The sequence below is a fragment of the Aspergillus steynii genome (assembly GCF_002849105.1).
Source record: "Aspergillus steynii IBT 23096 chromosome Unknown P170scaffold_4, whole genome shotgun sequence".
NCBI classification, from domain to species: Eukaryota; Fungi; Ascomycota; class Eurotiomycetes; order Eurotiales; family Aspergillaceae; genus Aspergillus; species Aspergillus steynii.
In genome coordinates, this window is record NW_020194401.1 from 3,835,943 (window position 1) to 3,855,367 (window position 19,425).

General features: G+C 53.5%; 7 protein-coding genes across 7 annotated transcripts; 3 read left to right on the plus strand and 4 right to left on the minus strand.

Moving 5' to 3' along the window:
* Window positions 1–239: 239 nt before the first annotated feature.
* ergS lies at window positions 240–2,329 on the minus strand (the record flags this gene model as incomplete). Its single annotated transcript, XM_024851611.1, has 4 exons — window positions 1,952–2,329; window positions 1,318–1,915; window positions 726–1,278; window positions 240–275 (listed from the first exon to the last, which is right to left on the minus strand). Exons 1-4 carry the CDS (start codon window positions 2,214–2,216, stop codon window positions 240–242), a joined length of 1,452 nt encoding a protein of 483 aa, XP_024705127.1. The 5' UTR covers window positions 2,217–2,329.
* A 939-nt stretch (window positions 2,330–3,268) lies between these two features.
* P170DRAFT_409438 (GMC family oxidoreductase) lies at window positions 3,269–5,243 on the minus strand (the record flags this gene model as incomplete). Its single annotated transcript, XM_024846783.1, has 4 exons — window positions 3,269–3,492; window positions 3,553–4,185; window positions 4,232–4,806; window positions 4,861–5,243. 4 exons carry the CDS (start codon window positions 5,241–5,243, stop codon window positions 3,269–3,271), a joined length of 1,815 nt encoding a protein of 604 aa, XP_024705128.1.
* A 6,154-nt stretch (window positions 5,244–11,397) lies between these two features.
* Window positions 11,398–14,447, plus strand: chsC (chitin synthase C). Its single transcript, XM_024849332.1, has 6 exons — window positions 11,398–11,518; window positions 11,576–12,014; window positions 12,080–12,441; window positions 12,507–13,353; window positions 13,400–13,583; window positions 13,632–14,447. The coding sequence occupies exons 1-6, from the start codon at window positions 11,432–11,434 to the stop codon at window positions 14,323–14,325; spliced, it is 2,613 nt and encodes an 870-aa protein (XP_024705129.1). The 5' UTR covers window positions 11,398–11,431; the 3' UTR covers window positions 14,326–14,447.
* Window positions 14,448–14,650: 203 nt separating this feature from the next.
* Window positions 14,651–15,215, minus strand: P170DRAFT_409449 (MAPEG family protein). Its single transcript, XM_024846784.1, has one exon. The coding sequence runs from the start codon at window positions 15,195–15,197 to the stop codon at window positions 14,709–14,711; it is 489 nt and encodes a 162-aa protein (XP_024705130.1). The 5' UTR covers window positions 15,198–15,215; the 3' UTR covers window positions 14,651–14,708.
* A 136-nt stretch (window positions 15,216–15,351) lies between these two features.
* Window positions 15,352–16,327, minus strand: P170DRAFT_437297 (uncharacterized protein). The gene has a single exon (XM_024849333.1). The coding sequence runs from the start codon at window positions 16,212–16,214 to the stop codon at window positions 15,402–15,404; it is 813 nt and encodes a 270-aa protein (XP_024705131.1). The 5' UTR covers window positions 16,215–16,327; the 3' UTR covers window positions 15,352–15,401.
* Window positions 16,328–16,466: 139 nt separating this feature from the next.
* P170DRAFT_385076 (5'/3'-nucleotidase SurE) lies at window positions 16,467–17,928 on the plus strand. The gene is made up of 2 exons (XM_024845704.1): window positions 16,467–17,058; window positions 17,114–17,928. The coding sequence occupies exons 1-2, from the start codon at window positions 16,893–16,895 to the stop codon at window positions 17,821–17,823; spliced, it is 876 nt and encodes a 291-aa protein (XP_024705132.1). The 5' UTR covers window positions 16,467–16,892; the 3' UTR covers window positions 17,824–17,928.
* A 582-nt stretch (window positions 17,929–18,510) lies between these two features.
* P170DRAFT_476114 (NPP1 family protein) lies at window positions 18,511–19,282 on the plus strand (the record flags this gene model as incomplete). Its single annotated transcript, XM_024853320.1, has 2 exons — window positions 18,511–18,713; window positions 18,784–19,282. The coding sequence occupies 2 exons, from the start codon at window positions 18,511–18,513 to the stop codon at window positions 19,280–19,282; spliced, it is 702 nt and encodes a 233-aa protein (XP_024705133.1).
* Between the last annotated feature and the right edge of the window lie 143 nt (window positions 19,283–19,425).

Sequence of the window (19,425 nt, forward strand, 5' to 3'; positions counted from 1 at the left end):
ATCTGGTTGGATGTTATATTCTTCTGCTCGAGATATTGGAACTTGTTCCTCCACTTTCGACACCGTGTGCTTCCTTTTAAGTATTTGTCGATAGACGACCGTGCGTCATGAGACGGTCCACATGAGTACAATGGTGCTTGACAATGGTCGGTTTTATTGACATGTCCGTTCCATCCCGAGAGTCGAGGACGTCATTCCCTACAACCTTACATAGATGGCGATGTTATTGGTTCGCATCCTTATCCGCGCCGTTGTTCTCCGCCATTTACAAGCTTCTAGACCCCGGATGATTTACTTAGGACCATGGATGTTCGACAGTCTCCAACCCGACTACGCTAATTGTGGACCTCTGCATTCTCCGTCCCTAGTCTAAGTCGACACGTTTGAGAAATTCACGTTGACAGAGAGCATTTGATGTGTGTCCTCTCAATCACGGATTGAAATGCCCATCATGAATATCAGTCGGGTTTATTACAACAGTTTAACAAGATTAGAATTTTATTTAAAACTCAATTAAAAAACAATAAAAAAAATTATAAAAGTTCTATATGAGACGATATTCGAACAGAAAATCAAAATAAACCGGCAACCCATAAGATACAAGAGTCCTTTCCCACCGTCCTACTCCGAGTGCCCATTAGCATAATCTATCGAATACAGAATCCACAAATATAAGCTGGCCAGCAGCTACCAAGAGCTACCCGACGCTACGTTTCATCTTTCACCTCACTCTGTCTCGCTGAGTCGACAGGCGGCGAATCACCCTTCGTCCGAACAAGTTTTCGGATACTTATATTGGCCATGTGCGCCATCGCAACCATCTGTCGCACACCCGGCATCCCAGCCGGGAAGATCACATAAAGGCCTGACTCCTGACATGCGTCCGGGCGGAGCTTGTCGTGGTATGCTTTCTTTCCGTGTATTGGTAGTCGCTGATAAGTGTGGTGATATAAAGATCGAGTGAGTCGCTCCAACGTCGACGACATCCCTGTAACCTCTCCTAGTTCGGGTAGTGGCTCGTATCCGAGACTGAGGTAGGAAATATCGCCGTGGTGAAGCAGCGCCATCGCTGCGTAGGTCAGGAGATCGGATATCCCCTTCGGTGCGCCGGGTGCTGCGATGCACGGATCGATGTGGTAGCCATTGTTTGTGCCGATGCGACGGAGCGCAGCGAATCCGTTCACCGTACCGTCGGAGGCCCGCGTGTATATGAACGTCATCAGTTTGGGGAAGTCGAATGGGTTATATACTGTGATGAAGGCTTGTGATGTCGTGGCGCTTTGGTTGCGTTGCTCGCGCCATGCGTCGTATATGGACATCAGTTCCGATTGAAACCGCGCGTCTTCGCCGGAGGCAGGGACGTATACGCCGAGGGTTATGCCGCCTTTTTGCGGGTTCAGGAGCTGGCGGTTCTGCACGATGACTCGCTTGCTGCTACGTTCGAGGAGGACGTCGTTGGTGCGAGGGTTGAGCACTCGCTCGACCCCGAACTGCATAGTGTTCCAGTTCCGTTGGCGCGCGTATTTGGCGAATGATTCGCTGGCTCCCATGAAGGCAAGGTCTAGCGAATGCTTTTTTCGGTAGCTGGTAAACTCGTCGAGGATGTTGTCGATTTGGCTGGATTCACAAAGAGGATCACCGCTGACGATGGCGACGTGGTTTAGTATTTTGTAGCAGAGAGCGGCGGTGTGGGCTTTGTTCAGGAAGAACCGATAACTACGATCTAGCATACCCATGTGTGATACCGTGCCATAGCGTGCCGCCAGGTATTCGATAATGCGTCGTGTATTGGCGTCGGGGTTGTAGTCTTGGATGCGTCTGCTGGGTTGAGGCTTGCGTTTTAGGAACGGCAGACTTCGGCGCTCGCGCAATATTGGGTACTTCGATTGTTTGGGGGTATGTTCGAATGTCGTATCTGATCCCAAATCATGGTCCACGAGGGTATCGCTACTGTCGCTTCTGCCATTATCGCTGCTGGCGCTTCGACTAAGCCTTGAGGGGCGAGGTTGAAGGAAAAAGGAACTGTCGGTTGGAGGTGATCCACAGTTATGATTGTAGGTATCGGGTTTGGGATATGAATTAAGCGTCTTCAGCAATTGCGGGCCAACGCTGTCAAGCAGTAACGCTTTTTTCGTGGTCCTGTGTTGCTTTGGCTGCTTGGTCCTACCCTTGGCTGGCTTGACAGGCCGCTTGTCCTCGCATGGCGGTACAGCCATCTCGCCGACGCGCAGAGGTGATAACAGAGGAATTGCACAATGAAGAAGCAGGAGATTGCAAGAAGAAAGGTCAATGATGATCAGCAGACCCCTTCGAAATCACTGAACAAAGCATGACGCAGCTGAACCGGAAACGGCCCACGCGCGGAAAGACCCAACTCCTATATATTGTAACGAACATCTGCTCTCACTAGCCAGATCAGGACCCCTGTTACGAGCAGATATTGCAAATCCTAGGCAGTCGCATTCAGTACGCCGGGTGGCGCTGGCCTACTAGTCTCAGGCTGTCTCGTGTCATTTCATTCCGACGGGATGCAGGATTTAGGTCTAACATTTGGTCGGAATTCGGAGGGATACGCGCTGCAAGGGAACAGGGTGTACCCACTGGGTTCCCTCATTCTTCATCCTTTGGATCCTGTCGTTTCCTCTTGTTCCGTTGATCCTCTCTATCCTTTTGCCCTTACAACCAACAGATTTGGAACCTACCCTATTCTTTGTGTGAGATCGTCAAGGATGGTGACACAAGCAGCCAGCATCAGCCATCTAGCCCTCTGTCATTTTGGACATGTCACCCTTGCAGCAAGCAGTTCAGGCAGCAGAATTAAGCTCACGCACCAAGCCTTGCAAAGGGATTCTAGGCCAACGGACAGCCCGACCCGCCCGAGTGGAGTATGAGATCAGTCCGGATGCGCGCCATGGAACTGCAATTGCAATTGGAAAATTGAGCCTGGTGGGCCAGACGCTACGATGAATGCAGTAAACCTCCCGCCGAAGGGTTCTTCGTTCGCTTTGCTTGGTTTTCGGTTTAAGTTGCAACCTTCTTTGTTGCGTCGTGCTATTTTCGTCTATGGCTGGTCTCCTTGACATCTCGCATTGTGAGCGATAGCAGGGACATTTCCCTTGTATTCTCTGGGCGTATAAAATGCAGAAACACTCCTTCTAACAGTCTATAATATTGATTCAGCCCTTTCGACGGGGTTACAGTCAAGCAATCTGAACTAATGTCACGCTAAAAAGGGTTCAATCAGCATTGGTCTAGTTACCTAACGAAATCAAGCTTTACCAGCCCGCGGACTCCGATCGATGTCGTCCAGAATCATCGCCGCCGCCTTTTCCGCGATTGCATATACGGTTGCCTGAATATGAGCGCCAACTTGCAACGGCATCACGCTTGCATCGGCCACGCGGAGTCCTCGGACCCCGTATACCCGCAGTCGATGATCCACCACGCCAGCCTTGTCGCCCTGTTTTCCGCCCATCGCGCACGTTCCAATGGCTGTGTTCTCGTCAGTGATGATCCTGCGTCGGAATGAACGAATGGTTCCGAGGAACTCACGATGCCAGTCGGTGATCGTGTTATGCACCACAAACCGGTCATAGTCGTCGTCCGGCGGCGCCGTTCGGGCCTGCATCATGCTTGATAGGGGCTCTGTCTCGCATATTGTCTTTCCGAACTTCTGCGCCATGGTCATAACTTTCCGATCGATTTCGCCCGGTCCGAGATAAATTTGCGGATCAATTGTTGGATGGTCATCGGCCGTTGTCCGGCCCCCTGACCGAGGTGGTATATGAATAGATCCCCGGGAGAATGGATACTGCAGCATCTGCAGCATCGTGCCATATTTTTTGCTCGGTTCCGATTGGAAGAATGGACTCCAGTTTCCGACATCGAACAAATACTCAATCTGTCCTAGGTGGGCATCGGCCTGGAACTGGCGGGCTAAAATCTCATCTCGCGGGTGGCCTGTTTCCTGTGCTATCAATAGTGCTCGTGATCGAAAATACGACAGTTCCTCCGGTGAGACAAATGTAGACAAGGGGCAATACGCGATTGAACAGGGCAGGATTGTCCAGGGGCCGGTACGAGATGTCGCGTACTCATTATTGGCGGATTTGCGCAACTCGGCGTCGCTGAGGATGTCATCTCGCGTTGGCAGCGAATGGTCGATTTCGAATATCGTGGCAGTCACTGCTTGGTTAGGATTTCTTTCTCATTACAGGGAAATGATACGCACTCATATGATCCTGTAAGTTCTCTCCCACATTCGGATTCTCGACTCTGATTGGAATCCCTGCAGCATTCAAAACACTTCGACTCCCTATTCCCGACAACTCCAGTAATTGTGGCGACTGGATGCTTCCAGCGCAGAGAACTACCTCTTTAGACGCTGGAATGTCAGTGATTTTGCCATCACAGCGAACGCGAACGCCCGCTGCTCGCCAATCGTCCTCCGTTCTCTCGCAGATAATCTCTGTCACCGTCGCCTCCAAAACCACAAGATTCGGTCGCTGCTTGATGGGATAATAATACGCAGTGGCCGAGTAGCTGCGCGCCTGTTTGACCGGGTCAATCGAACAGACCATATTCCAGGCGCCGGAATTCCTGCCACCCAGGCTGTCGGGACTCGTTTCCACGTTGAGGTTGTTCAGCGTGTCATGCCAGAATTGATGTGCCGGTCCATACTCCCTGATATGCGTTGTCTGCACCGGTCCATTGACCCCATGGACATCGGCCTGATAATACGAACGACACGACTCTTGATGAGATGAGTCCGGGGCGTGAAACGTCTCGCTGCGCTTGAAAAATGGTCTACCATCTCATAAGCCCACGGGACAGGTCAATTCTCCATCACAAAAGACTTACAAAAGATCCTCCCATCCCCATCCCTCATTCCCCAACTCTGCCCAGGCATCGTAGTCTTCCCGGTTCCCTCGATTCCACGCCATGAAGTTCAGCGCACTCGTGCCCCCTAGCACTTTGCCTCGTGGACATGGAACTCTGCGTCCGTCGAGGCCGGGCTGTTCGGTCGTCTCGAACTTCCAGTCATATTTACCGCCCAGAGTCTCCCCGTAGCGACCGGGGATGTTGATCGCCGGCTCTTCTGGAGCTGCCGGTCCTGCTTCTACGACGCCGACGCAGAGATCTGCTCGGTCGCTCAGTCGGCGTGCTAGTACGAGGCCAGCGGTGCCGCCGCCGATGATTATGTAGTCGAATTGGTGGGCGGCAAAATCTTGGAGTCGGGTCATCGTGCGATGCGAGAATCTACCTGGGTGTGTTGGGATGTAGGAACCCGTTACTTCAGAATAATGACTCCTTATTGCGCGGGGTAGTTACCATGTAGGTCTGTTGGTTGGGACCGAAGGAATGTGCTAGTTGTAAACCCACGCACATTCGTATTTCTACGCACTGTGTTGCAGCTACGTTGCAATGGCGGTCGGAGTCTTGTCTGGGGTCATACACTTCTGAGTTTGTCGAGTCCTGGTGATCAGGAGATTTACTGGCGATTGTTCTCTTCTTTACTGTGTATGGCCTCAATATTCTTCCCGAGGTTGTGGATTGATTTAAATTTGCTCCAATAACAGGATTATCAACAACTCACTAGCCTCTGTAAATGGCCCGACTATAACACTTGCGATTCTTATACCGGTCTTGTAGCGACTTCCTGGTTGGATCTCTTACCTAGATCTGTTGCACGAAAGCGGGATATTTTGGAGCACAGATTCAAATCTTCCGATATCTCGGCGGTCAGGTAGTCACAAGAGTGATTGATTACGAACCATTTCATATTGATCAGCAAGTTCAAGGACATATCTTGGCCCTAGCGAAGTCGCGAATCTAGATCTTCCTTTCCCAGGCGGTTGGCTTGGAGTCATTGAGACTTTCATAGTAATAGTTTCTTTATAAGTGATACTTTAACTTCAAACCAGAATCGCTAATAACCATCCTCAGATTATATAGAGATTGCTCAATTTCAAATAATTATTTCATCGGAGTCATAATGCCGAAGACGTGAAAGCCTCTTACCCTGCATCACCCAGCCACTCTTTTGTGCTTGTTCGTGCCAAAGACCCGATGGTATGCCTTCAAGCATGCCAGTTCCATTCCTCCATGGGTACCTACTTAGTTTGTCCCTTATTATGTCGCAGAACCCAAATCGCTGCCTAGATATCTTCAGTATCCAAATCTTTCCCGGGAAACCTAGAGGGTTTTGTCCTGTTTTAGGGGTCAATCAAGGACGAGTTCCTTGCTTCTGATCTTGATACTAAACCAAAAACATCATCTGATAGGTTGCCTGCAAGCGCCCGATGCTGTTGCAGTGTTCAAAATGGCGTCTCTATTCAAATTCGATCCCTATATAGGCCCATGTTGCTCGACAATGGCCTTCCTGTGTTTTTGATATTCCACACCAGGGCGTGCATATCAACCATCCATGCCGCGAGTCAGTCGTCCGGTAAAGATATCCACCTTCGTTGAAACTCCCAGTTGGTCAGAATGGCATGTCTCCGGTTATTTGATATATCTTTTTAAGATGATCCATTACTCTGCTTATGACCCGGTTCGTGCCAAATAGATATCTGCTGTTAGTCTGCTGGCTGAATTTCTGTCACGTTCTTACTGACATAATAGCTGGCTGCGATCATTGCCTTTCGTTCTTCTACTTTGCTCCTTGGCCTAGACCAAACTCTCGACAGATTGACCCTTCGTGCAGAGTGACTAGTTCGATGAATTCGACAATCTATGGTAGCGAGCTGTCGAAGAACTAGATACTGGATCGCGATTGTCGGGTCTTGTTTGTCTTCCTCTCGATTTCCAAGTCGGCTCATGGTGTGGAATCACCACTCTGATACACCTTCGTTTAAGGTTTCTTTCTACTTATCGTAGTAGTAGGTATAGCCAGATTATCTTCAGCACGAAGAAAAAGATGCCCATTGTGAGTCAACCAGTTGACTCAAAACTATCTGTACATGGTACGGGTTGTGTCATCCCGAGTCATTTCAGAGTGAAGCTTATGTATCGCGACGTCAACCTTTGTTCATGTTCCGGGATGAAGCTATCCGATGACTCTATCCCAGACAATTCGTCTCTGATCAAGACTCATCCATCTCACCTTCACTTCCTTCTGTCATTTCCCTTGCATCGGGTGTCATCACTCACGATGTCAAAACGCGGTCGCCTTTTGAGGCGCCTGAAGCTCCAGAGACCAAAAAAGAAGTTCCATTTTTTGCTGAATCTGCCCAACGAATTAATTATTAACGTCTGCCGACACCTCACCACCCAAGAAGATATCCGCAACTTCAGCAAATGCAGTCACCGTCTCCACGACCTCCTTAACCTCGAGCTCTACCGATACAACATCCTTCACTTGGGCGGCTCTGGATTGATATGGGCAGCCAACCAGGGCCAAGTCAGCGTGGTGGAAAAGATGCTGCAATACGGCGCAGATCCCAACCGCTGCGTAGAGCCTTCAACGCGTCGACCTCCCCTGACGTTGGCTGTTTCCGCTGGTCATCTCCCCGTCGTGGAGGCGCTTCTCACGTCGGGGAAATGCATCGTCGATAAGGGTGATTTTATTGGAAGTACTCCCCTCTCGCTGGCGGTATCCAACAATAGAGAACCGTTTGTCGAACTACTCCTCCGTCATGGCGCTGGCGCCAAAATAGAAGCTTCTCCCCACAACCCGGTCGTGTTGGCGATACTGTGCAACTATACCAGCATCGTGAAGCTGCTGCTGGCACATCATACCGTCGATGTGAATGCCAAGTTTAGTGAAGGGAATTTGTCGTGTCTGCTCTATGCTGTTCAGTCGGGCTCCCCCGAATTGCTCTCTGTCGTACTTGAACGAAAAGATCTGGACCTCAACATTACCGATTTAAATGGCAACACCGGCCTGATCATAGCGGCTAAACAAGGGAGGCTTCAGGCCGTGAGGGCCTTGCTCGCTAGAGGCGCTCTGTCTCACATCGTCAATCGCGACCAGGAATCCGCCCTGTTCTTGGCTGCAGAGCATGGCCATGATGAAGTCGTCTCAGCTCTATTGGAACAACGCAAAGTCAACATCGAATCCTCCTCCAACGACGGCTCGACGCCGCTCATGGCTGCCGCGATTAGTGGACACGACACCACCGTTGGGCTATTACTTGCGCACGGAGCGAATCCAAATAGTCAGGACCACGCTCAGTTTTCGCCCTTGTCGGTTGCTGCAGCCAGTGGAAGCACATCGGTGGTTAAACTCCTGCTAGGCGTCGACGAAGTCGATCGCAAGTCCCAGAGTAGCGACGGCGAAACACCACTCTCACTGGCCACGTCGGTCATCAGCCGCGACCATCTTCATCCTATCGTCCCCGAACTCCCGAAGCTCCGCGACGTTACACAGATCCTCCTCTCAACGACAGGCATCGACCCTGATCCCAAAGACCACGACGGACGAACCCCTCTCTCGTATGCAGCCGAGATCCGCGACGTGCCGCTCGTCAAGTTGCTTTTATCCCAGCCCTCGGTGAACCCCGATTCCCAAGACAACGACGGCCTCACCCCGTTATTCCATGCCGCGTTGCAGCGCTTCAAGGATACCTCCATGGGAGGTCAGGAGTTCGACGACGGAAACGAAATCGCAGTCATGCGCCTGCTCTTGGACACGAGTCGAGTCAATGTGAATGCGCGGGATCGGCGCGGACGGACCGTCTTGTCTTATGCGGCCGCCGCAGGGTGTTGGATGCTCGTGAAGATGTTGATCCAGGAGAAAGCCGATCCCAAGCTAGCGGATGAGAATGGCAAATTGCCTCTGTACCACGCCAAACAGGGAATGAGGAGCTGCCAGTTGGAGAATATATTTTATTATCAGCGCACGGTTGGGATATTGAAGAAGTACTCGGGATCAACCATGAGTGCGCTTTTGTATTTTGTGCTGTCTTGAGTGGCGATTCGATTGGCTGGCGGTCGTGATTAGATGGATTGAGTTATTGCGACACCTTGCTTTTCACCTAGGCCGTTGGGATTTATGTTGGTGTTTTCTTTTTGTGTATTGGATAGCGTACAAGCCATGTTATTCCATGATATTGCTTGATTCGAACCTTTGTCTTTTTCATTTCGTTTTTTTCTCATTTCCTAGTTTTTAATGAAGTCAGATCCCGACCATAAGAAAGTCCAGATTATAACTTGGAGTCGGCGCAGTTCGTAATCTGTTCCTGCCCAGGACATTGGGTTGCATACCAGCGTGGATATATATCTCCGGTTCGGCCACCGGCGGCACAGTGAAATAGCCCGTCGCAATGTGCTTCACAATACCTGTACTACTCCGTATGTACTCCGTATGCAGAGGTCTAGACTCGACCTGTGGGGCCTGATGTCGAGTTGTGCTTCGTATGCAGAGAGACACCACACCGTCCAATACTTTGCCCATCATTGGCCGAGTACGATTCAACGCCGGACCGGTCTCTCCCCGCGACGCCATGTTCGGCCCTGACAAGCAAATGTGAGATCAGATGGCAAATAGTCGCCCCCGCTCTTCCGTACTCCGTACGACTATGACACCCCGATGGTCAGGGGAAATTGGATCAAGTATTGGAACACTGGCGAATAGTTCCAGTCCACCCGGACGGGACGGGACTGGAGAAACCTAGCGTGGTCTCGGAAATGCCAGGCGAAACATCAATAATTCATGATTGACCGACTAAATATAGAGACTCTGGGGTCCCTATTCCGCACTCCGTATATTTTGAGCTCTACGGGAGGAGTTACTGAGAACCATATCGATGCTACGGCCACTACGCAGAGGCAAATACGACGAGCCACGCTGTTCGATGCGCGTCAACGCTTATAAATCTCCCTGTTCTTTGCCATAGGCGGGTTTAAATAGAACGTCTGACGACACAGCCTTGGGCATCGTCCCTTTGATCCTCTGGGCGGCCCACCTGTCGGACAGGTCACGTCGCACTCCTTGCGCCAGGGCTCTGCAGGTCCTGAGCGGGCTGGATTGGGGAGTGCATACATACCGGGCGCTGGGCATAACTCGCGGTATGCCGTAGACCGCCCACTATCCATATTCCACACTCTGTATTCTGTACTCTGACATACTCCGGGTTACTACGACGGACTACGAAGTATGTGGGATGCCTGAGCCGCCATCAGGCTCCCAGGCAGCGTCAACAAACAAACGGCCGACTAAAAATAGTTAGCGCGGATGAGTCAGCGCCGCTTTCTCTTCTTTCTGTCTTTCTGTCTTTCTTTCTGTCTCTCTTTGTATCTTTTCATCAGACAAAAGACACAAGACCGACAGCGTAAAGCAACAGATCATCCCTGACGGCGCATGATGCCACTTCTCCTTTATATCCATCATCCGGGCGATGGACTTTGCAGGCGATGATCGCAGCTGATGGTTTCAGGTGTATCACCCCCCGCTCCACTGTGGATCGCAACCCTGCGCCACCCAAGACCAAATCGATTCCATCGGCTCCACCGACTGCGCGTCGTCCGACCAACAGGCCAACAACATTGTGAAACTTGTGCGGTCTTAGCCGATGCCGGACGGCCAATGACATGCGCCGCGCCGCTGGAGCTGATTCACTTGGGCCATGGATCGCAGACCCTCGTCCGCTGGTTGGCACGCACACTTTTCTGCTCCTCCACCAGCCTGCCCGAGAAATGGGTGGAAGACCGACTAGAACTGCGCTGTTGACATGCTTCTTTTGGGATCACTTGTTCGAGTGCAGCGCGCATGCATGGCCAGATGGCCCCGTCCGACAGACTCTTCTCTCGGACTCTAGTCTGCGCACTACGGAGTATGCAGCGATCCAGGAGAATCCCGGGTGGATGGAGGCGTGGTGGATCCGGTGACGACACGGCAAACTCCCCTTCGTCGACAACTTCGCGGTCGCTTTTTCCTGGCCATAGATTCTCTCGCTTCTTGCTCTATCCGTACTCCGTATCAACGGGCTTCGAATCCGAATATCCTCTGGCGGAGCCCTGTCACCACGTTCAACGTTCATCCCGACGTGATCGACCCGACTCCTCTCCAGGCCGGTTGGAATTCAGATCTCGGGCCTGTACTCTGTACTGCGTAGAACTCAGTGCTCACTGAGTCGGAATCAAGGCTTAGCCCTCGCTATATTTAGTGTATGCGGTTCCACCACCGCCTGACGGACTGTTCCCATTGCCTTATCCAGCCCAGACCCTTCGTCTCTCGCTTTTTTCCCCTGCCCTTTCCCACTCCCTTTCGCCCTGTCGATTGTTCCGATCCCCTCCATTTTTTCGCTTGGGGCTTTATCCCTTTATTGTTTGTTGATCGTCCGACCTTTGTTTCCCTTTCTTTTCTTGGATCTTCAACGTCCCTGTCTTTTTCTTTTCCTCTTTCTATTAAGCCCTCACCTCCCCGTCACTCGTTGGATCTCTCCCATCCCTTCGTTTTTTTCCACCACCCATCTCCTCAACCGCCGAGATGGGTACCCCGGGGCCCTTCAAGTCTCATTCTTCGCAACACAGTCGGAACAGTCGGAGCAGTTACTACTCCCACAGTCCGTCCGGGGTGAGTGTGATTGGCCCTTTGTCCTCGTCTCGCGCGTCCAGCTAACAGCGACCACAGGGAACGCCCGGAGTGTCGGAGAGTGGTGAGCAGGAACAGTCGCTGCTGTATCGCAACCACCCCAGTCCCTATGGCAGCGGTGCCCCCTTCGAGGACCCCAGCGTCTCGTCCGACTCGCTGCGTCGCTACACCCTGCACGACCCCGGAGTGACCGTCTTCGCCGCCCCGCCCTACCAGGAGTCCGAAGCTGCCGACATTTACGATGCTCGCGCCTCCGACCGCAGCGGGATCAAGATGGATACGTGGCAGCACAGCCAGGCCGGCGGTGCCAGTCGCTCGACCGGCGCCCTCCGCCGATACGGAACGAGAAAGATCAACCTGGTGCAGGGCTCCGTCCTGAGTGTCGACTACCCCGTCCCCAGTGCCATCCAGAACGCCATCCAGCCCGAATACCGCGAGGCCGAGGAGGCGTTCTCGGAGGAATTCACGCATATGCGATGTAGGTCGTTCCCGCTGCAGATGACACCTCCGTCCAGAGGGATCTTCGGGCTAATTTCGACGCAGATACCGCGGCCACCTGTGACCCGGACGAATTCACCCTGCGGAACGGATACAACCTGCGCCCGGCCATCTACAACCGACACACCGAGCTGTTGATCGCCATCACCTATTACAACGAAGACAAGGTGCTGACCGCCCGAACCCTGCACGGTGTCATGCAGAATGTCCGCGATATCGTCAACCTGAAGAAATCGGAGTTCTGGAACAAGGGAGGTCCCGCCTGGCAGAAGATCGTGGTCTGTCTGGTTTTTGACGGTATCGAGCCCTGCGATAAAAACACCCTGGACGTGCTGGCCACCGTTGGTATCTACCAAGATGGCGTCATGAAAAAGGATGTCGACGGTCGCGAGACGGTCGCTCATATTGTAAGTCTTTCCGACCGGGCCATCTGGCCGCTGAGTCGTCAGCGTCTCGAAACTAACAGGCACAGTTCGAATATACCACCCAGCTTTCGGTCACGGCGAACCAGCAACTGATCCGTCCCCAAGGCAATGATTCCTCCAACCTGCCGCCCGTCCAGATGATTTTCTGCCTGAAGCAGAAGAACACGAAGAAAATCAACTCCCATCGTTGGTTGTTTAACGCCTTCAGTCGAATCCTGAACCCCGAAGTCGCCATTCTGCTGGACGCGGGAACCAAGCCCGGTCGCAAGTCGCTGTTGGCCCTCTGGGAAGCGTTCTATAACGACAAAACTCTAGGCGGAGCGTGTGGTGAAATTCACGCTATGTTAGGAAAGGGCTGGACCAAGGTCCTCAACCCGCTCGTGGCCTCGCAGAACTTCGAGTATAAAATCTCCAACATTCTGGATAAACCGCTAGAGAGTTCTTTCGGCTATGTCAGTGTGTTGCCCGGTGCCTTCTCTGCGTACCGGTATCGCGCCATCATGGGCCGGCCCCTGGAACAGTACTTCCACGGTGATCACACGCTGTCGAAGCGTCTCGGTAAGAAGGGTATCGACGGTATGAACATCTTCAAAAAGAACATGTTCTTGGCCGAGGATCGAATTCTGTGCTTCGAATTAGTGGCTAAAGCGGGTTTCAAATGGCATCTGAGTTACGTCAAGTCGTCCAAGGGCGAGACTGACGTGCCCGAGGGAACGGCCGAGTTCATCGGTCAACGTCGACGATGGCTGAACGGATCGTTCGCCGCCGGTTTGTACGCTATGATGCATTTCGGGCGTATCTACCGCAGTGGTCACAGCATCATCCGTATGGCGTTCTTGCATCTGCAGATGCTCTACAACTTCTGTCAATTAATCATGACATGGTTCTCACTGGGTATGTGGATTGCTCCCCTATCTCGATCTCCAACTAACTTGAACAGCATCCTACTGGCTGACCAGTTCGGTCATTCTGGATCTGGTGGGTACGCCGAGTGCAGGAAACAAGAACAAGGGCTGGCCGTTCGGTAACGAGGTTACGCCTATTCTGAACAACTTCGTCAAATTCTTCTATCTGTTCTTCCTGATGTTGCAATTCATTCTGGCCTTGGGTAACCGGCCGAAGGGGTGAGTATCGCCAGCCGACTTTTCTTTGGAAGCTGCTAACTCGGACAGAACGCGAATTCACTACACTTTGTCCTTCCTCTACTTCTCCCTCGTGCAGATCTACGTGCTGGTCGACTCCTTCTACCTGGTCGCGAACGCCTTTACCGGTGGTATGCTGGATTTCAACATGGACGACGGCGTTGGAGCCTTCTTGGCCTCCTTCTTTAGTTCCAGCAGCGGAGGTATCGTGCTGATCGCCTTGGTGTCGACCTACGGTATCTACGCGTTCGCCAGTTTCCTGTACGCCGATCCGTGGCACATCTTCACCAGTTCGTGGGCGTACTTCGTGACCATGACCACGTCCATCAACATTCTGATGGTGTACGCGTTCTGCAACTGGCACGACGTGTCGTGGGGTACCAAGGGATCGGACAAGGCGGAGGCGCTGCCCTCGGCGCAGACCAAGAAGGACGACGGTGAGAAGAACAACTTCATCGAGGAATTGGACAAACCGCAGGCGGACATCGACAGTCAGTTCGAGGCGACGGTCAAACGCGCGTTGGCGCCGTTCATCGAGCCGGAGGAGGACAACTCGCCCAGTTTGGACGACTCCTTCCGAAACTTCCGTACCGCGCTGGTGCTGCTGTGGGTGTTCAGCAACCTGATCATGTCGCTGCTGATCACCAGTACCTCCGTGTCCCGCATGTGTTTGACGGTAAGTTATCCACTGTTCTGGCCGCATGGACGATCACTAACGCTATGAATAGAACACCTCCACCGGGCGAACGGCCATGTTCTTCCAGATCATCCTGTGGGGAACGGCGGGTCTGTCGTTCTTCCGATTCTTCGGATCGCTGTTCTTCCTGATGAAGTCGGGCGTCAAGTGCTGCGTCAACCGACGCTAAGATTTTTTCTCTTTCTTTTCTCTTTTTGTCATTGTATGTATATGGGATGGGAGTGTATAGGGCGGCAAAAGGAACCCCGTCAGTTGATACGACGCATGATACCTAATCTGATGATTTGTTTTTGTGATTGGGTTTCACCATCTAGTGGTAGTTTAATCATTCTTCCCGGATAGACATGAATTTAATACTTTTATCGACCGACTTCACTTAGATTATAAATTATAGTGCCTTTGTTTCTTGACTACAACTGCGGAAAGCTCCTCCACAGCAACGACAAGCAGCTCAAATTCCCAACCCACCAGCAGATCCCCCTCAACTGACTCCACCCCGGCCGCTCAATCCCGATATACACCGCCGCATGCGCCAGCCTCGCCAGCGTATAGACCGCGACGCTGCGATTGATCACGACGTTATCGACACCCGCCCAGCTCGCCATGCTCACGACCCCGACGAGCAGCGTATAGTTCTCCACGGCGTTGGCATGCGCCGCCTCGTTCCGGTGTAGTCGGTCTAGTTGTCGCTGCGTGATCTTTCCGGATGAGACTGCCGCCGCGCCGTATTTTGTTAGGTCCTGGCGCGGAGATACGTTGTGGTCGATGCCGTAGTATTGTTTGAGCGTGCGGGAGGAGAGAAGCCCGTAGGCCCAGACGAAGTTGAAGATTAGGGCGTAGGGCGCGTAGTTGGGGACTGCGGTGGGGGTGGCGCTGAGGCCGAGGGCTGTGAGGATCATTTTGATTTGGTTGAGGATTGACTGGGAGTAAGATTCGAGTGAGGGTGGTGATACGAGGTGGTCAGCTTATATACCCCTTCGGCATGGAGATTGGCTAACCCCGTCGATTCGGGTTGCATCGGACATACGATGGGGGCCAAGTGAATATGAATAACGCTGCTTTAGCTATCAACAAGTCTATGTCTAAGCAAATATATATGCAGTCTAAAACCTAAATCGCGGCGTCTCCCCCTGCGACCGGATATGCGCCACATCCACCAGCCTCCCCAGGATCACGTACTCCAGCTTCAGCTTGATGCTATACACCAGCGCCTTGAAGGTGACCTGGAAGGTGAAGTAGCCGGCATATTGGATGGCGACGACGGAGAGGTCGAGGACGATGATGACGACGTTGACGCCGAGCAGCTGCGACAGCACGCTGCGCGAGATGCCGCCGCGGTCGAGGCGCAGGAGTTTCGCCGTCTCGCGGATGTAGATGGCCGAGAGGAGGAGTTCCTGCAGACAGAACCACACGAGCTGGATGCGCTCGATGACGCCGAACCCGGTGGTGACGCGCGGGGAGTCCGGGAGGGCGTTGTTGGCCATTTCGAGCGCGGAGCAGGCCGTGTGGATGAGGGCGCCGTTGAAGAGGATGAGGTAGAGCAGGGCTTGGAGGACGCGCTCGCGGTGCAGGACTAGGTGCAGTCGCGACCACAGGACCAGCGAGTGGCCGGTGACCATGGCGCTCCAGCCGACATCGACGATGGCGAGTTCGAGGAAGCCGCGCGAGAAGGAGATGTTGAAGAGGCGCAGGATGTAGCCGAGGCCGAAGGGGATGATGGCGACGGAGGAGACGAACAGGCTCCAGAAGTAGCTTCCCTCGTAGCGCTTGAAGGTGTTCAGGCAGAGGACGATGAGGTCGATGGCGTTGCACCAGGCCAGGGCGATGAGCATGGGGTAGACATACTGCGCGGTGGTCGGGGGGAGATGCGCCTCTAAGCCCGTACCCTCGCCATCGTCCTGAGTGAAGCGGGGCATGAGCGACAGGCAGTGGATGGCGGGGATGCCATCTTCATTCTGGAAGAAGTTCTGGAAGAAGGTTTAGTTTTCAGGGGAGCGAGAGGGAAAAGATGTCGCGTGCGAAAGTTTGAAGTTTGAAGCGAACAAAGTTAACGCTTTCCATGGCTCCCGCAGCCTGAGGCGTCATCGTCGCTGCTTGGGGGAGGCGGTGAGAGAGGGATTTCCTCCTCATTATCCATTTTCCCTCATTCTTCCTAATTGTATACTGCAGTTCGAGATGATCTTGTCAGGACAGTTCCAGATTCAGATGTAGTCCTCAGAGATGCAGCTCTCTCAATCTCTACTCCTGTCACACACGTGCTGAACCTCCCTCGCCCACTGGCCGCGTCATCTCCGGCTCGACATTCAGATCGACATCGCCATCCCTCAATTGGGCGATGATAGTCGCACTAACGCGAGCCAACACGGGCGGACTCCTTGACAAGCCCTGACGGAGTAACGGCCTGAGGGAGGACGGATAGATTGATTATTCTTGATCAGGGGCCATGGCTCTCTGTCCTCCAGCGGCCTCCGTCTCCCCACGTGCTTGAGTTCCGCTGCCTCCGAGTGTCCGTTCAGGGCATCTCCGGTCTCGCTCGCATATAAAACCATGGCTCGCTGCCATTCAGTTCGAGTGCTCCGCGCACTCCGGCCACCATGAAGCTCCTCCTGCTCTCGCTGCCTCTCACCTACGCCCTGAACATCGTCTCCTCCAACGACGATGGCTGGGCCGAGAGCAATGTCCGCGCCCTGCACAGCGCCTTGACTGACGCCGGCCACACCGTGGTGCTTTCTGCGCCGGCTGAGAACAAGAGCGGTTCTGGTATGTCGTACAATTTACCCTTACACCTCTCCAGAGCAGTGCTGACTATCCACAGGCTCCAAGGACGAGGACCCCGTTGCCCTGACCGACCCGTGCCAGTACAACAGCTGTCCCGCCGGCAGCCCGGCCACGGGATACAACGAGTCGTCGCCGGAGCTGAACTACGTCAACTCGTACCCCGTCACCTCCATGAAGTACGGCATCGACACGCTGGCCCCCAAGTTCTTCGACGGCGCGCCTGACCTCGCCGTGTCCGGCCCCAACGTCGGCGTCAACATTGGCATCGCCGTCTTCTTCTCCGGCACCGTCGGCGCTGCCACCGCCGCCGTCAAGGCTGGCGTCCCGGCCCTGGCGTTCTCTGGACGATCGGGCTCGGCCACGGCGTGGAACGAGACCACGCCGGAATCGAGCACTTTCTACGCGGACCTGGCGACGAACTTCACCGAGCGGGTGACGGCCAATGGCGCGCCCTACTTGCCCGACGGGGCCTGGCTGAATGTCAATTTCCCGTCGTTTGACGATGGATGTGACAGCGTCGACGATGTCAAGTTTGTCCTGACCAGGATCTTCCCTGCCGTGCCTTTGATCACGGACGATGATGTGGAGACCTGTGGGAGCAAGAGGCTGCCGACGGAGACGAAGACCGTTCTGTCGGGGTGTTATGCTAGTGTGTCGGTTGGACAGGCGGACGATAAGAAGGACGCTAATGCGACGGTGCAGGCTGAGGTGTTGGAGCGATTGGGAGAGCTGGAGTGTTTGGATTAGTGTTGTATGAGGGGGTGAAAAGTCTGCACATAGTACAGAGTAGTTTCTGCACATAATCATTTGGTCAGTCGGATAGAACTTCCGAACTTGCGCGCTAGACTATGGATGTATATAATTTTCTTGAAAAACCGAGTACGATCAATGAATGCTCCAAAGGTAACTATCCACCATCGGGAGATCTGGGTAAACCCACGAGCTGTGCCAATAGTAGTGTATACGAATACGATATTGCACCATACAATGTAACCATTCAGAATCGCGAGATTCTTCACGGGCAGAGCTGCGAAATTGATACTATAGAGTATATTAATCGCATCATACAACCCAAAGGTAGCCATTCACCATCCCGAGGTCCTCCACGGGCGTCCCCCGAACCAGATACCAGGCCTCAATCAACTGAGAACTAACATGCAAAAAGCAATTCCTCCGAGCTGCCGAATTCTCCGTGATCAACTCCTCAGTTCCTGCAGACCCAAGATCCACCAACGACTAGTCGCCAACTAGTGTACCAAGTATCTCCGCCAGTGAGCGTCCATCTTGGCACCACGATGGCTGATCGTCAGGGCGGGCGTGACGGACCCCGACGGCCTTCAAAAGGGTCAAACTTTGCCAATCCGTCAGTTGTGCCTGTCAATCTGGTCCTGTCACTGTCAATCTTGCTTCCGCTGTCAGTTTGACTTCGCCGTCATGCGCTCCTCTCTTCTCGCCTTCACCCTCGCCCTGGGCTCCCTCGTCGCCGCCGACAGTATCGACCATGACAAAGTCGTCGGGTTCGAGGAGACCATCCCTACCGGCACAACCGGCGACGTGTATCAGGCCTACCAGCCCTATCTGAAGGTGGTGAACGGGTGCGTGCCGTTCCCGGCTGTCGACGCCAGCGGAAACACCAAGTATGTACTCTCCACGGCTCCACCCCACATCCTTCCATCTCTATAACAAACGAGTATCTAATGAGACCAGCGCCGGGCTGAACCCCTCCGGCGCGCCCTCCGCCGACTGCGCCTCCAGCACGGGGCAGGTCTACGTGCGCTCGGGCGCGTCCTCGTCCGGCGACGCCCACGCCCTGCTCTACGCCTGGTACTTCCCCAAGGACTCGCCGAGCACGGGGCTCGGACACCGTCACGACTGGGAGGGAGTGATTGTGTGGCTGTCTGATGCTGAGGGGACTTCCGCGGACAATGTGATTGCCGTGTGTCCGTCTGCTCATGGAGGCTGGGACTGCTCGACGGATGGGTACAGCTTGCAAGGCACCCGGCCGCTGATCAAGTATGAGAGTGTCTGGCCGGTGAATCACCAGTGCGGGCTGACGAGCACCGTCGGGGGTGAGCAGCCGCTGGTGGCGTGGGAAAGTTTGTCGGAGGTGGTGCAGGCGGCGTTGGAGGATACGGACTTTGGGGATGCGAATGTGCCGTTTAAGGATGCGAATTTTGAGAATAATCTGGGGAAGGCGACGTATTAGTTCTAGCTGGGGGTTAGTTCTAGGATCGTATGTGGATGGTAATGCTTGAATACTTCAGTGTCATATTGTAGAAGCTCATCTTGACTACATGCACATTTTAATAAGATGTTAAGGCAGGTTACGGGAAATATTGGAATACCGAA